We start from the raw sequence: 17,317 nt of genomic DNA, 5'->3' as shown, positions 1-17,317 counted from the left end.
TTACATGGGCAAGATAATGAGTATATTTCCTATCAAGCATTGCAGCCTCCTCCTTTGTTTACCCTTCACCTCCCTTCCCAGCCTCCCCTCCCCGCCCCCCCACCCAACTCCCCCCTTCCCCGCACTGCACCAAAGTTGTAAAGTTCGTTTTCAACATGACAACTTGTACTTCTCATTGTTGCAACAGGTCCACCTGTATCCTTAAACGACTTGTTTTTCCCTATCTCCTCCACAAATTATACCGACATCAAATATAATGAAAACAAGGGTTATACTGTGGGGGAGGGACATACAAAGATACAAAGAAATAATCTTATAAATGCGTTAGAAACAAATGCATGAAAGGAAAAAAACATTAAAATACCTATCTAAAGGTTCATTTTCCTAACATCACATTATCTGACCTTTTCTGCTTGACTGATACATATACTAGATATTGCAAATAAGGGAAACCCTGGGACCTATGTTTCTTTGGGCTTGGCTTACTTCACTTAATATAATTTTTTCCAAGTCTTTCCATTTCCTAACAAATGGGGAAATGTCATTCTTTCTGATGGAGGCATAGAATTTCATTGTGTATATATACCACATTTTCTTGATCCATTCATCTATTGAGGGGCATCTGGGTTGGTTCCATATCTTAGCTATGGTAAGTAATGCTGAAATAAACATAGTCGTGCTGGTAGCTGTAGTGTGGTCTTGTTTGTATACATTTGGGTAAATGCCCAAAAGTGGGATTGCTGGGTCATAGGGGAGCTCTATGTGAAGTCTTTTGAGGAACCTCCATACTGCTTTCCAAAGTGGTTGAACAAGTTTACATTCCCACCAACAATGAAGTAAGGTTTCCTTCTGTCCACATCCCCTCCAGCATCTGTTGTTGTTAGAGTTCTTGATTTTTGCCATTCTAACTGGAGTGAGGTGGTATCTCAATGTTGTTTTGATTTGCATTTCTTTTATGGCTAGGGAGGTTGAGCATTTCTTTATGTGTCTATTGGCCATTCTTCTTTCTTCTTCAGAGAAGTTTCTCTTCAAGCCTTTAGCCCACTTATTTATTGGGCAGTTGTTTCTTTGAGGATTTGTTGTTGAGGGATTTAATTTTTTGAGTTCCAAGTATATTTTAGATATGAGACCCTTGTCTGTTGTATGGCTAGTGAAGATCTTCTCCCAATCCGTGGGCTTCCTATTGATCTTGCTAGCTATGTCCTTTGCCATGCAGAAGCTCTGCAACTTTATGCAATCCCATTTGTCCAACCTTTCTTTGATTTGTTGTGTTTCCGGGTCTCTATTAAGAAAATTTTTGCCTGTGCCAAGGAGACCTAGGGTTTCTCCGATTCCATCCTGTAATGTTTTCAGAGTGTCTGCTTTGACTCCTAGGTCTTTGATCCATTTGGAGTTGATTCTGGTGCAGGGTGATATATAAGGATCTAGCTTTAGTTTTCTACATGTAGTTAACCAATTTTGCCAGCACCATTTACTGAAGGCTTTTCTTTCTTTCTTTCTTTCTTTTTTTTTTTTTGCCAGTACTGGTAATTGGTAACTATCTTTTAGCTTCTTTTGCTCAAGGAGAGAGCTCTACCACTTGAGCATAATCACAACTTCTGGGTTTATTTTTCTGAGTAGTTTTATTGAACACAAGAGTCTCACAGAGAGAATTTCTTGCCCTGGCTGACTTAATTGTGATCCTCAGATCTCAGCTTCCTGAATAGCTAGGATTATAGGCATGAGTTACCGGTGCCCAGCAAACATCCACAATTTTAAAAGAAGAGGTTTATGACTACTAACTTATAACTTAGCAATCACAATATTAGGAAACCATAACGTTCTGTTAGCATATACTGCCTATCCAAATTAAATGATTCCAGAATTTGGAATAAGAACTGCACTATCCTCATATAATTTTCTTTATGCTTGTCTAGAGCTTTAGAAGCAAGCTTGTATTAGCAAATTAAGTACTCAAATATTTGCTTCTTAGTACCTCCACTCTGACTTCAAAATGCTTCAGTATAATATGAATCTCAACCAATTTTATGTCTTGGAGGAAAAGAAAATATATATCTGGTCATTTATTAAGATAAACCCCCAAATTAACCTTTTTTTTGAAAGAAGTAATGTAGACAGCAAATTTTGGTTTTAAAATAACCCAATGTTATTTCATGCATGTAGTTATGTATACATTGACTTTAGAATGAAGTTAATGAGCAATTAGTATGATTATTTATTGATGTATATGAAGCATTTTTGATGGTCTATTAGAAAGATTTGGGAAATAAATCTAAAAACTGAATAATTCAAATAATGAGAAAAATACTTGCAAGTTGTTCATAAAATATTATCTTGAATTATGTGTGGACTGCATAAAAATCAGTGTTTGTGAACAGTTAAGTCATTTATGGGGTAAAAGACAATATTTTAAAATATCAAATAGATATTTGATACTAAATATTAGATGCTCATTATTCACTTTAGCCTATTTTGTGTAAACATGTACATTCATGTTATACAGACAATGATAGAACTTAAGTTAAAAGTTATCTGATTTAATAATTTGTTTTCAGGATGGTTTATCATAAATATGATGTATAGAAAATTTTCTAATACTTAAAGCATTTTTATGAGGGAACTAAGCAAACTGTTGAGCTGCATGAATGATTGCCTGAATCACAATACAAATAATACTATTAATTTTCATTTAAATCATGCTCCATACTCATAGCTTTATAATTTATCATGATTAATCAGATAACGATAGTCTTACATAGGAACTTTATTGTCAATTATGCTGAAGTTAATCTATGCTTCCTTGAAACAACTTTAGTCTTCATGGTTTGAGTTTGTCAGGATGACAGATTTATGGAATTTGTCCATGCTTTAGGACAGCCAACATTGACTTTAGAAAATTACAAATAATACCTGTAGCATCAGTGAAGCTTAGTTTAGAAAGCAGCTTCCACTGTCTGAGTGGTTATGACAATATCTACAAAAACCTTGAAATTCCACTTATTTATTTATCCCATAATGCCTAGAGAGACCCACTAGGAATGGTTCTAGAAGCTGTTATTTTATTATGTGCATCTCTTCCTATATGGTAGCATTTGACAGTCCTTTTCAATAAGAACTGAGGCAAATTGAATTGTTTTTCTGTGGATTTTCACTGACAGATTCACATCTGTATCAGCCAATAAGCATTGCTTAAGCAAAGCAAAAACACTTCCACCATTTATTTTAACACAACCATCTAATTATGTTGTCAAAACTTATGCTCAGATTTATGATCAGAAATATATGAGGCTTTTCATAATAATGTCAATATCTATATGCAGAAAACAACTTCCCTCCATGATACTTGGGCATATTCTCTTCACTTCATGCTAAAAGCAGTGTGATTAAATAAGGAAGACATTGTGTTCTCCAGTTTGCATGGAGACAGTTGAACCCTTCACTATTTAGTAGTTAGTTCCACTTTGGACTTTGAGCAACCAGAAAAACAAGTTACTGAAATTTAATAAAGAAGGATTTGCTTAACAAGCCAGCTCAGATTTATAAGTGGCTGCTTGTAATCTTCAACAATTCTCAGATTGTCTTTTCTAAATCATGATTTCAATATTGCTATGAAATGTACCATTTTAAGTTGAACAGAGAACAATGGAAAATGACTATAAACCTAAACTATATAAAATATATTTCAACAAATGGTGTCCAATAGAAGTTACCCTCAGCATACTGACAATATGTAGGGAGTTATATGCAATGTTTCCCTAATATTCATGAATCTATAATGATCAAATCTATCACACGGAAGTGTCTATATTTAAAAATTTTTAGTGATGATGTTCACTAACTTGTTATTGTTACTGTTGTTTTTCTTTGGATTTTTCTAGATGCTCCACCAACTGGTCAGGCACACAGTGTGAGAGACCAGCCCCCAAAAGCAGCAAATCTGACCATATGAGTACAAGTAAGTTCTTTAGAATAATAGTCGTGTTGTATCTAAATTTGTCAAAACCATTCCTTTTCCTTTAATACCATTAATCAGAAAAGTGAAACTTAGAAGGTCTTCATGGATTTTTCTATGAGATCTTCCAAAATCCAGATGTTTTTGAATGATAAAGCCCTGAGTTCTCACTGTAATAGAATACAGGAAGTATTTGTTCTTTCAGACTCTGGGAAGTCTACCCACTGAGGGAATTTTCAGAATGTGCATCTGTAAACCTAATATAACATTTTTTGCTTTTTATCTGTCTGAGATACAACTGATAAAGATCCAACTGACATCACTTGGGCAATAAAATGCATATCTAAAACTCAAGAGAAAAGTAGGCCTGAAGACTGGAATTGTTGGGTATTAATTAGTGTTGATAAATAGGTTCAAGGGATGTCCAAAGAGATGGCAAAGCAAAGGACAGTATGTCCTCATGTGGCAAGACATATACATGATATAAAAGAGATAAGTACGAACCAGTAAAAGAGAAATAATGGTTCCCATCTCCTCAAATATATCTCATTTCTGTTCCTCTGCTATAAATTATCACTCAACATAGCTCTCCATTGTTCTATAAAACTGAATGGTGTATTTTTATTTTCCTTAATTTCAGCAGTTATCACAAATGTATATCACAAATATTGGGAGTACATTTTCTTAAGTTATTACATAAATTTAAAATTAGAGTATGGGATAATGATAATATCATTTTGGCTTTAAAACTCCTCGAAGTATGTTCAGAGAATCAGACATTTTCACATCAGCATAAAGCTCTAAGGTAATAGATTTTTCTAATCACACAGGCTGTTTTAGCTAACAACAAGGACCAGAAAAAACCTTTACCACAAGTCTGAGTTATTAAGAAAACTGTGCATGATTTGAAAAATCAGTTACTGGATTTTTCCTAAGAGAATAAGAACAACCTTCTATTAAGGATCAGTTAAAACATTTTTTCCTCTGGTTTCTGGAGTGTGTTTCTTTAAGGAGCAATGATAGATGATAAACATTTTCTAACAATCATTATTTGGTCACCTTTGCTCTGGTGTGTGGTAATTTGACATGTACGTAGCTAATCGCCCTTTCCATGTGCATTGATACTTCCATTAAATTTAATGACTTTAAGTCAACGATGAGAGAAAGAGCCACAGAATCTCTGGAAATAGGGTTATAATTACTTGTGGGTAACTCTTTCCATCTCAGATCCTCTAGTTTAGATCTTTTACATGAAATTAGGCACATCTTCTTCTAAGAAGAAGCTGGCGCTTCATTGTCCAAGCCATATTCAAAACATTAAGTTTTGTCCTTGAGGTGGACCTACCATACATTTTGAAAATTCAGTAGACATTCTAGTCTCATTCTTCCTTTCTTTTAGAAAGGTTTATCAATGGTATAAATTAATTTATTTTCTTACTCCCCTAGAAACATTTTATGTTATCTATATTAGGTAATCGACTAAAAATTATGGAAGATAGATAATAAAGCCCTTTAAAATTTCAATCCCATTTTATAAATCTTTTATGTTATAGAAATGGCTAACAAGTAACTTTTTCCCCCTAAATGCCCCTAATGATTGCTGATATTTGTAAAGAGTTTGCAACATTACGTTTAAAATTGCATACCTCCAAAATTAATTCTTATAATATTAGTTTGGAATTTGATTCTGGTTAAAGAAAATAATTATTTTGTTTTAAGTTTCTTTTTCTTTCCTTCTCCTTCATATGTCAAATTAGGAAAGGTAGATCTTTCCAGATCTACCATTTTAAAACCATTTCCACAAATTTCAGCCCCCAAGCCCAACAACTGTGTTCTAAAATTCCCTACAAGGTCTTCTTCCTTCCTCATCCAACAATTGCAAGGATATTCTAAGGAAAATCCTAGCTGCTCCAGGACCAAAATCACACACCTCAGAGCTTCAAATTAACAAACGCGTGTTCAGAAAAAATTCTAAACTTACAGACAATTTTTCAAAGCTGTTCTTGTTTCCTGATCAAAATTAATCATTAAATGTCATAAACATGGATCCTGCTACTAGCAGAGTTTCAATCATTAACGTAGGTACTATTTGGTAACAGGAACTGGAACTAAATCAAGCTAGACTAGAGATTAATTCCAGTGTTGAAAAGCAAATTCCATTGAGCCTTCTCGTTTCTGAAGAAGTATAGTTTTTATTTGTTTTTATGAATGTTATATCTTCAGTAGCAAAAGAGTAAGAAAAGAATGTCAAATTAAGAGTATGCTAGTCAAGGATATTATTTTTCTTCCTCAACAATATATACACACTCACTGTACATTATGAATTTTTCAGTCTTTCCAATCAGGGTAATTAATATCAGTATGTGTAAATAGAGATTTTTTTCAGGTTTTTTGTTGAAAATTTTAATAATGGCACTTAAAAGTGTCAGAAACAAGAACACAAAAACAAACAACACTGTAGATCTGTCCTGAAAATTCCACTGCACTACAGGCTGGACAAAAGTTGATACGTATTTTAATACACTTCAAAACCAGGAGTTTAGAGACAAGAAGTAAATCATCCTTAACCCTCATTAAAAATTACTTGGTAAATATTTTAAACTAAAATGTAATTTCTAATTTTCTAATTGTATATTGAAATTCATTTCAAATTTCATAATTTATACTGATTAATCATGGTGTTATTATTCGACTTGTAGCCATTTCACATTTAGTATTATTGTAGCCATGTAGCTGATATATTTTCCCCACCCAAAATATTTTATTAATTTTCTCTACACCAAAAGCCAATTTCATATGCCTCATTTTATTTTTGTATCTGCAACATGGCTGCAAAATTAACCTCTTTACTTAAAACATTAAGTGTTGCTCTTAACCATTCTTTTCTCAAATTAAGCAATATATTCAAAGATATTGTCTTTTCTATTATCTTCAATAGAACCTTTCTCTCCAGTAGTACAAATTACTATTCAAGTTCCATGGCTAAGACAGCCCTTCATATCCTCACTTCTATTTTCCTATAGAGCAATATCTCCTATAGCCTTTAGCAATTCTGCTCCCTAGCCTGATTACTTATTTTCCTTAGATTTAATCACATACACACTCTCCAGGGAACTGAACAGGACACAGCCCTTAGGTTTCAGAGACATACCAGTTCTTTCATAGAGCAGATCTAGTCGGATGTACATCCTTTATGTTTGATTGGTCATGCCAACTTTGCCTGGAGTTATATTTATGATATGTTGAATACACTCTTTATTTGTCATCTCATGTACATCAAGCAATGTTCTTTCCCATCCTCACAACAAAGTAGAGGAAACATAAGTGTCTGGGACACAGTTATCCTTTAAATGTCTTGGTCACAGTAATCCCTTAAAACATATTTCCTAAATAAGAATTGAATTATGGCCTCTGGGGCAAATAAGAACTAAAGTACCTGCAAATTAAAGCTCCTTTATGCCCTCAAGGAGCTTAAAAATAAACCGTTCTTTACAATATATTGTGAAAAAGTATATAGCAGAGACATGCAGAGAGTGAATGAAAAAGAGAATTATTTCCTAAGCATATATGTAGCACCTTCTACACTATTAACATAAACACATTTACACTAATGAACACTAATAGAAAATATCTTAATGAGGACATAAATATATAGACAAGTAATCCAGGACAAAGGTAAGTATTTTCCCAACGTTATATTTAGAGTAAGATTTGAAAGGACGAAACCCAGCTTCATGGTCTATGATCTCAATTGTAGTGATGTAATGAAGGTCCCAGAGAAAGAGGCTCTTCAAAATAACATGCTGATAATGGAGGTCTCCATTTTATTGGAAAAGTGTTATATAATTGGACTTCACAACCATGATGCAAAGGAAGAATCACTCTAGTTGATACAAATTGTTGACTTACTCCCAACACCCTTGCTGCTTAAAAATCATCTAGTATAGACTTGGTTTTTTATTTGTTAAGGTATTTGCATCTATTTATTTGAATATATGGGAAACATACTACTTTTGATAAGTTTTATCCCATAATTTTATTAAAATGCATAGTGGCCATTTGTTTATACCAATATGAACTCAATATAAACTCTTTTACAAAAAATATCACTTGCAAAATGCTACCTTGAATTATTTATTGTCAGCACTAAGTGTTATTGCAGTTACCTTGATTGGCTACATAAACATACCAGGAGTCTAGGCTCCTACACAGAGTGCTGTAATATATGGAATTGCAACTGCCATCTGTGGTGGGAAGGAATAAAAAAAGAAATCCTTTGTTTTCTAGCATGCATAATTAATAGCTTTCAGCCTTATAGGAATAGCAAAAACTATGCAAAACAAGTAAAAACTAATTTTCTGAATAATTTGTAATTGCAAATACATATCATAAAATCAGTATTGGTAGGCATTTTACATCTACCAGTGTACACAAGGTTTAACAGCAAAGAATGAATAATGAATAAAGTTATCTATAAAGTCATGATCAATCAATTGAAGTCATAGCATATGAAGAAACCAAGCTGTTCCCTGGTATATAAAATTTGTGAGAAAATGTTAATTACAAACTAAGGTGTTAGAGTCTCTGATTTCATTAATTACTAATGGATAATAGACATATTCACAAACTGACATGCTGAATTGAAATCTTTTTTATACCTACGTAAAGATAATAAAATTACATATTCACATGAAGTTCACTTTTCGAAAATCTAAAGCCTAAATAATATCACACACACACACACACAAACACACACACACACACACACAGCACACAATCTTGCTTCTGCTGAGCTTTTTCTTTTCATTATTATGGTAATGGTGATGTACAGAATGGTTACAGTTAGTCAGGTAGTGAGTACATTTCTTGTTGAACAGTGTCACCTCTTCTCTCATTTTCTCCCAGTTTTTCTCTCCAGCCTCTCTTCCTTACACGTTGTGTGACTAATTTTTAAAATGATGTCTAGTGAGTATCACTGCTGCATTTGTTTGTACTTTGTCCCACCATTTCTGTGCTCCCCCTTATCCTCTTCAAAACAGATAAACTTACATACAAGAAAAAAGATATAAAAAGTATCAACAATGACAAAGGAATAAAAGAATACAGCAAACTGGCAAAAAAAAAACCCTCGTTTCCATTGCTTGGAGGTCATTTTGATAAATATAATTTTATATGATAATATACACATAACTATTGAGCCTTTGTGATTCATTCCTAAGAACATGCTCCATTGGTCTCACTTTATAGAGTGAGACAAATAATAGAGTCCTGCATAATTTATCATGTCCAAGTGTAATTTTTTGTCTTTACCATACAGTGTCTTTACTTATAGATTTCTGGGCACATTCTAGTTACAACAAATGTGTGAAACCATGCAATCTATATATCTTTGGGTCTGCTTTACTTTACTTAATATAAATTTTTCAAATTCTTTCCATTACTTCACAAATGGAACAATATCATTGTTTCTAATGGAAGCATAGAATTCTGTTATGTATCACATTTTTTTGGATCCATTCATCCCCTGAATGTGTTGATTCTATACCTTGGGTCTGTGCTGGAAGTTTCAGTGTGTTCTATTGGAAAAATGCCCGGGGGTGGAATTTCTGCATCATAGGGAAACTCTAGGTTTAGTAAAACAAAACAAAACAAAACAAGCAAACAGAAAACAATCCTTAGTAGGAAGTACAGTGTTGGAGGAATGTCAATATCAAACTTCAAATTGTTATTACCAAGCCATTTCACTAATGTGGCCAAAAAGGAACAATATTACACTGCTGATGGAAATGTGAGCTGTTCAACTATTCTGATAAGCAGTATAAAGGTTCCTCAAAAGACTAGACATAGAGCATTTTCTTTTCATTTTTGCTTAGCGTAGATGCTTTACCATGTGAGCCACACATCTACTTCCAGATTTTTGCTGGTAATTAAAGACAAAAGACTGATTGTTTCTGGGATGGCTTCAAACTGACATTCTCAGGTGTTGGGCCACTGTCACCCAGATCAAACTTAGAAAAAGTTATAGTAACATGAAAAAAAAACAAAAGTAGTTTTGTAGTTCAGGAAGTTACTAAATGAGTCTTAGTTTCCCTTGGTTATCTGGTTAGTTTAGACATATTATTTCTTCCACTATCAAATGGTAAAAATGAGTTATATATGAAAGCTTCTTAAAGAATCTTTGGTGTTTTGGTTAGTGAATGGATTGTCTGTCTCATTCAGGTATTTTCTAGGCAGAATTATTAAAGCAAGTCTAAGTTTCTATATTGAAGTCCTTAAGTGGCTGTGTATTGTACATAATGACCATGAATTTCTGCCCCAGTATTTTTACATGAAGATGTGTTTGCAGAAAAAAATACATTTTTAATATTTTAAGTTATTTAATTTTTTTCCCAGTCCTGTGGCTTGAACTCAGGGTCTGGGCACTTTCCCTGAGCCTCTCTGAGTGTCTCTACTCTTCCACTTGAGCTACAGTACCACTTCAATCTTTTTCTGTTTATGTGGTACTGAAGAATCAAACTAGGGCTTCATGCGTGCTAGGCAAGCACTCTACCACCAAACCACATTCCCAACTCCCATTCTTTAATATTTCTTGAGAGATGAGGAAAAATAACTGGGGAATTAAGTTTGATAAAGATATGTTGTTGGTATATATGGGCATATCAGAGGAAATCCCCTTTACATCTGTTGCTAATAAAAATGTAAATAATCCTTAGTGTCCTATTCACAATTGATTCAATGTAGTTAATTTTAATTTGTTGTTGAATTGCTTTGTTTCTTAGGGTAAACAGTAAGTTGACATGGCTAAATCAGATAGATGTTTATGAAAAATATTAATTTCATGCACACTAGATATTTGTCTGTTAAAAGCCATTATTATAATTTACCAGATAGAACTTCCTACTAATTTTGCTATCAGGCAGTGTTTACATTCAGTTTTAAATATACCATTGAGTTCCCTTAGTTTTGCAATGCAGCCAGATAATTTGTCACATGGCTAGAAAATATTCACAGTATAATATCACAGTTGATGGGAATGTGGCCAGGGAAATTGCCAAAATCACTCTCACAGTTGATTTATCCACAAGTTACCAATGGTAGGTAACTATATTGTATGTAAATGTGAGAGAGTAAATGCATAGAATTCAACATCTCTAAACTCCAGGAACATAAATTCAATATATAAGTGATAAATATTTAAAGGAATATACCCAATAAGCTAAGTGTTTGAAAGCTGATGAATTTTCCAGTAATGTGATTATAAGCTCAAAATCCCAACACTTGGACCAAACTTTATTTTTGTTGCATCAATGAGTAAGTGATTTAAAGTATAAAGAACTATGTTGTATCGTTCCTTCCCTTTGCTTATTCGTTCACCTACTCATCCATGTATTTTCCAGGAAGTGTAGCCATCATTGTGCCTCTGGTCCTCTTGGTGACCTTAATAACTACGCTAGTAATTGGCTTAGTGCTCTGTAAAAGGAAAAGAAGGTAAGTTAAAATTTAGTAAATAAACCACAAGAAGTTTTACAAAAATATACTTATATTTAAAGTGATCTTAAAATGTGGCATTGTTATTCTAGTGTTAATATTTTGTATATTTCCAAACCTCTCATGTATTTTTTTTCTTTCTAGTTAATAAAATGGGTATTCCTTATTATTAGGTTGATGGAAAGATTTCATTTGTATTTATAATCAGATAAAATGTATACTTTATATTTCTGATGAACTTTTCTTTAAAACAGCAAGGATCTCTGAAGATTATCTTATTTTAATCCATGATTGGTAATATTAATTTAGTGATGTTGAATATATAAATATGTTATAAACTGTACATTTCATTATCTAATAGCACAGGCATTTATTTAAATCTTACTACTGGTATCATTATATCAGTAATTTGAAGAATGAAGACAGGCTCTTTTATGGGGTTTCATCTGGGAACTGGGAGCTTTAATCAAGCTTCTGAATAATAAATTATTAGGATTCTATGTGACCTAATACAGGTAGCTGATATCAAATTTTTTTCTCTTTTATAATGGCATTAGTTTTATAACTCACTGTTTCATAAGTGTTAGGTAGGTGATCAACAATTTAAGTTATGCTTCTCCCAATTATTTACTGCCCAATCATGTTTGGCCAAACATTCCCCACTAGTTGAGAGGACAATTGTATATCACTACAGGCTATCTGCTCATTCAGAAGGTATCTCATTAATGTTTATCCCAGTTGACCTCCATCTGTCATCCTGTAATTTCTGCTTCAAAATAACATTGACAAAATCTGGCTAGAGATACATTTCAGATTAAAGGAAAAGAAATAGAATTTTTAACTATTAAGAATATGTTTGAAGCCAAGCTCCAATATCCTGTGCCTGTAAATCTAGTACCTTATTAGCTGAGCTCCAGGAAGAATTTGAGTGTATCTTCAATTAATGAACAAAATGATGGATTAGAGGTATGGCTAGGTTGTACAATGTTAGCCTTGAGTGAAAAAGCTGAATGAAATTGTGTAGTCCCGAGTTCAAGTCCCAGTACTAACACATACATATGCACAAATATTTATCATTAAGTCGAATTTTATTCTCAGTGATTCTTTATTAATGAATCTAACATTGAACATGAGATTTTGTTTCTCTTCACATTAATTTATTTCCAATGTACCTTATTTAAAAATTTTATATTAGTTATGTAAAATAGATAAGTAAATTGTAAATCTGAAATTTATATACCATAGACTGATATTTATACAACTTATATCAATACCAATGTTCACATATTCTAGGACAAAAACAATTAGAAGACAACCAATTATAAATGGAGGAATAAATGTAGAAATTGGGAATCCATCTTATAACATGTATGAGGTGGACCATGATCACACTGATGGAGGCCTTTTAGACCCTGGATTTATGGTAGACCCAACAAAGGTAATTTATCTTAAGATACTGGACAGATGATGCTAATATTCTTCAATTCAATGTCTGAATAGTATCAAGATTTTCTTTACAAAAGTTCAGTGAAGAACTTTATGATACATTATTTGGTAACAGTATTTTCTAAATTGAAATAGTTTGGATTGCATTCATGTAAAGCATGTTAGTGAGCCTACATATTCATTTGGTTCACAAAAATGAATTATTTGTTTAAAAAAATATGCTATGAAATGTGTTGAGATAACAACATTTGTCCTTGGATTTATTTATAATCAAACCACTTGAGAAATGTTTTACTTTATGTTGTGAATCTTAATTGAAAATATCACTGATACACAGACCCTAAAGATCCAAATTTTTTTGTTCAATGTCTGTTACTTCTGATTATGTGTATACAAATGAAAATTATCTAGATAATACTCAAATAAGATTCACTTCATTGAATTTTACTATATTTTTATCTAGATCAAGAATATAAATTTTATTTTATAGAGCAATATGTTTTATTTATTTGTTGTTATTAATCTATACTGATTCACTCTAGATGTTTTGCCCAAAATGCACCTTCAACTGTCAAATATCAATGATTTTATACTCATATTTTATACTCATATTTGGTGAGATCAAATAGACTCTACTGTACTCAGTGTAGTTTTCGATCTATAATTGGAATCTCTAAGCCTAATATTGATTCTCAAATATTTATTTGTAGAAACCAAGCAACCGTTATTATATGGACAAAATTTACATTCTCAAAGAATAACCTATGGACTTTTCCTAGTTAGGAATTATTTTATGTTAATTAGAAAATACTTATTTAATTTTTTGAAGAAATGAATCTTACTTTCAATATTTTCTATGTGAAACTATAAAATTATATATTCTATGCATATTTTATTTGATCATTAATTTATGAAGTAGAAAGATATCAAAAAACAGTAGTGAGTTTTCTATTACTTATGAGGAACTTCTTTCATGAAGTTCTTATTTTTCCTCATTATTTCCTAGTTATAGAATTAATCCAATTTTATACAATTAAAGAGAATAGCATCTCATTACCACCATTTAAAATTTTTTACACAGTTATTCTAGGAAAATAGCATTATACATCAGTGCTCTTCAAATATATTTTTGATATACTTAGTACTTAACTTTTTATAAATATTTACATACCAATTTGCTGAGTGGTTAATCAAATTTAAATGGAATATTACTTAGCAAGCGGATTGTAGCTGATTCCTAATAGTTGAAATGCAAATATGAATTATTTCCTAATAATATTTGGCTTATTCTGGATAGAAAGACTACTGTCCTGAGAGTACTGAAAAAAAGTCTCATCAGAGCAACATGAATGATCAAACAAATGTCTTACATATTAATTGAGCTACCATGTTATCAAATATAATTTTCATTATGCATGAAGGAAACCTTTGTAGCACAGTCTGCTCATTATTTTGCAGACTTAGTTCAATGGTATTTTATAAATTAAATGAGGGAAACACTTTTAAAAAGTTAATAAAAATGATATGACTATGGAAGAAACCACTGAATCGTTTTTTGAAGAACCCACAAAGGAATATTTACTGGTTATCCAAAAATGTATTATTTTCAGAAAATGGTAATTCATTCGTAAATGGCTGATTCCAGATTCAAATTTATAAATGTAAATAAAGTAAAAGATAGTTAAAATATTTTCTGAATGAGATGCACATGGAAACAAATGAAGAGGTAACTGCAAGTGAATTTTATTCTTAAAAGTATTTTTCAGAATCAATTTTCCTGTCCCATAATCTATGGTTATTCTTTCTTTAAAGTTGATGGTTAATATTTTTGAAAATGCAAATTCATCAGTAATTTCAAATGCTCACTTTTATCAATAATAATTATTTCACTGTAAATACAAGTATATTGTATTGGATAATTCTACCTTTAAATCTGTTCATGATGTCTAAATCAAGTGGTGTTGGCTTATGAATTAGATAGCTGATTTTATCACTAATTAAACTGATTTTGATTAGGAAGATATTTTTCTAATGTGGTGATATTTGTCAGATTTGAAATTTGATATGATTTTCTAAATACTCAAAATATTCAAAACTTTAATAAAAAAAAAACTGAAGCTTCTAATAATAAAGTATCTTCAATTAGAAGCACATATTTTGGCCAATGTCAGTATCCTATTTTGAGAGCCACATACATTGTGCTCAGTGTTCGAGAAGATACTGTTTTCTTAGGGGGAGACCTGTGTTAAACAAAAATGAATGGAAATTGCTACATGCATAGTATGTCTGTCAGTAAGTAGGCAAATTGGAATGTCTATGTATGAAACAGTAATCTAACATTAGTATTCTTTGCATGATATAAAACCTAGTATGAATACAATGATCATAGATCAACAATAAAGACTTATTTATTTATTTGTATGATTTAACATAATTTGAATCAGTGAAAGATGGTTAGATGATATTAGATGAGGAACTAAAATTCTCTGTTTGTACACAGGCCAGGTATAGAGGGGGAGGGCCCAGTGCTTTCAAGCTTCCCCACACAGCACCGCCTATCTACCTAAACTCTGATTTGAAAGGACCACTAACTGCTGGGGTGAGAGAAGACATTCATTATTTCATGCCCATTCCATGACCACAGTGACCAGTAGACCTAGACATCAGGCATGTCCTTAATTATATTTTTACTTGACAAGAGATTTTAAAGCAGCACTAAAAATTGAAGTCTATGTATATGATCTGTTCATACAAGATTGCAAACAAAATATGCTATTTTAGAAAATTTCTTAAGGAGATCTCTCTCTTTTAAGTAGAGTTAGAAAGAGTTTAACTCCTCAAGAGTGAGGATGAATTCACATTGGTCTTAGTGAGGAACCTATGGCTAGACATTTATAGCTAAATATTATAAAATTAAATGTTGTTTAATGAATTTTCTATTATATTTCACTGAATTAAGAATGAAGTGCAGAAAGCCTACTTAGACATATGTCATCATATTGAGAAGTTAGAGATAATCTCATGAAATCGTTCTCATATTTTCAGATAAAACAGCCAGTATTTTGTCCTGTAGTTCATTCCAGCATAGCTCATTGTTTTGGCAGATGAAGAATAAGATATAAATGTCAGAATTCCCAGAGAGAATTGTGTTCTTCCTCATCTTTCTCTTCTGTCAACTGCTTTTTCATTCACATTATTATGTTTGTCTCCTTTTTATGACTCAAAGATTAAGCTTAATGTAATTCGTTTGAAAACAAATAGCAATAAAGTCAGAAACTAGACTATATTTTCATGATACTATTTGGCAATTTGTTAAAACATAAACAATGAATAAGTTTTCAACTAAAAACAGTCAACTGTTGTATGCCTTGATTAGGTTTTAAAATGTTTTGTGTTTGTGAAAGTTAGGATGACTGTGCAAATCTCAAAGTCCAAAATTATTTCTAATGATAAGTACAAATAAGATGTATGGAGAACAGTGTTTTATTTTGAAGCATATTTCCCTGTTATATTTCTTTATTTCCACTTTTCTTTTTTTACTTTTAACTTCATGTAAGAATTATAAGCACCAACTTATTACATGATATTTTTGTCAAGTAATGTATTTGCCTTAACAGTTTGGTGACAGTAATGAATCTATGAGCATAAAAAAATCCTTTTTATTTTATAATAAATCTTTCTTTATTTTACAAAATAAAGAAAGATATGCTGGACTTCTCATTTTATATCAGACCTGTTGTTTGGGTCACACAAAATATATGTTTTTATGTAATAATATACTAAAATGAATTAAAACATAAAAACAATTAAAATTACATTTCAATATATATTGTTTGATTAATTGAATTTGTTACTGCTGTATTGTCCATTAATAGGTATACCTCCTAAAAATAAAAGTATAGACAAATGTGAATAAAATTGTTTATTTTTTTCCTTTTTCAGCCAACAAATTACTCCAACCCAGTATATGCCAAGTTGTATATGGATGGACAAAACTGTCGAAACTCCTTAGGAAGTGTTGATGAAAGGAAAGAATTGCTTCCAAAGAAAATAGAGATTGGTATAAGAGAGACAGTGGCATGATCAGTGATATCTTTTATATGCTGTACAAATGTATAAAATATAAGGATTACTTTTGTATGTTCCAACAATCTTATACTTGTTTTGGCATTGGCATTCCCTGTTTATTTTATCTTTTTCCTGGCTAATGGTTTTCTGAGTTTTTTGGGGGTAGGGGGATTTATTTTATTTTATTGCTGATGATTATTGATTGACCATTTGTATGGTATTTTTATGAAAAAGAACTGCACTACAGTACAATTTCCAACAATGCTGCTGGTAGGACACACCTTTGAATTTGTTAAATTGATAAACAACATATTCCTTTGTAGTGTGAAGATGAATGATCTATTTTTTATGAACTTTTGGGGT

The 17,317-nt window shown here is 31.8% G+C and overlaps 1 protein-coding gene across 1 annotated transcript in view; it reads left to right on the top strand.

The window, feature by feature from the left end:
• Lrp1b (LDL receptor related protein 1B) overlaps positions 1 to 16,969 on the top strand; it is a 1,466,647-nt gene extending 1,449,678 nt beyond the window's left edge. The window contains 5 exon segments of the mRNA XM_042683428.1: positions 3,879 to 3,955; positions 11,350 to 11,440; positions 12,734 to 12,878; positions 15,387 to 15,485; positions 16,829 to 16,969. Coding sequence (XP_042539362.1) covers positions 3,879 to 3,955; positions 11,350 to 11,440; positions 12,734 to 12,878; positions 15,387 to 15,485; positions 16,829 to 16,969 — 553 coding nt within the window.
• Positions 16,970 to 17,317: the final 348 nt, after the last annotated feature.

The sequence above is a fragment of the Dipodomys spectabilis genome, unplaced genomic scaffold (assembly GCF_019054845.1).
Source record: "Dipodomys spectabilis isolate Male_0828 unplaced genomic scaffold, ASM1905484v1 ptg000081l, whole genome shotgun sequence".
Classification (NCBI taxonomy): domain Eukaryota; kingdom Metazoa; phylum Chordata; class Mammalia; order Rodentia; family Heteromyidae; genus Dipodomys; species Dipodomys spectabilis.
Note: the sequence above shows the minus strand (reverse complement) of the source record. Positions and strands in the feature narration are given on the sequence as shown.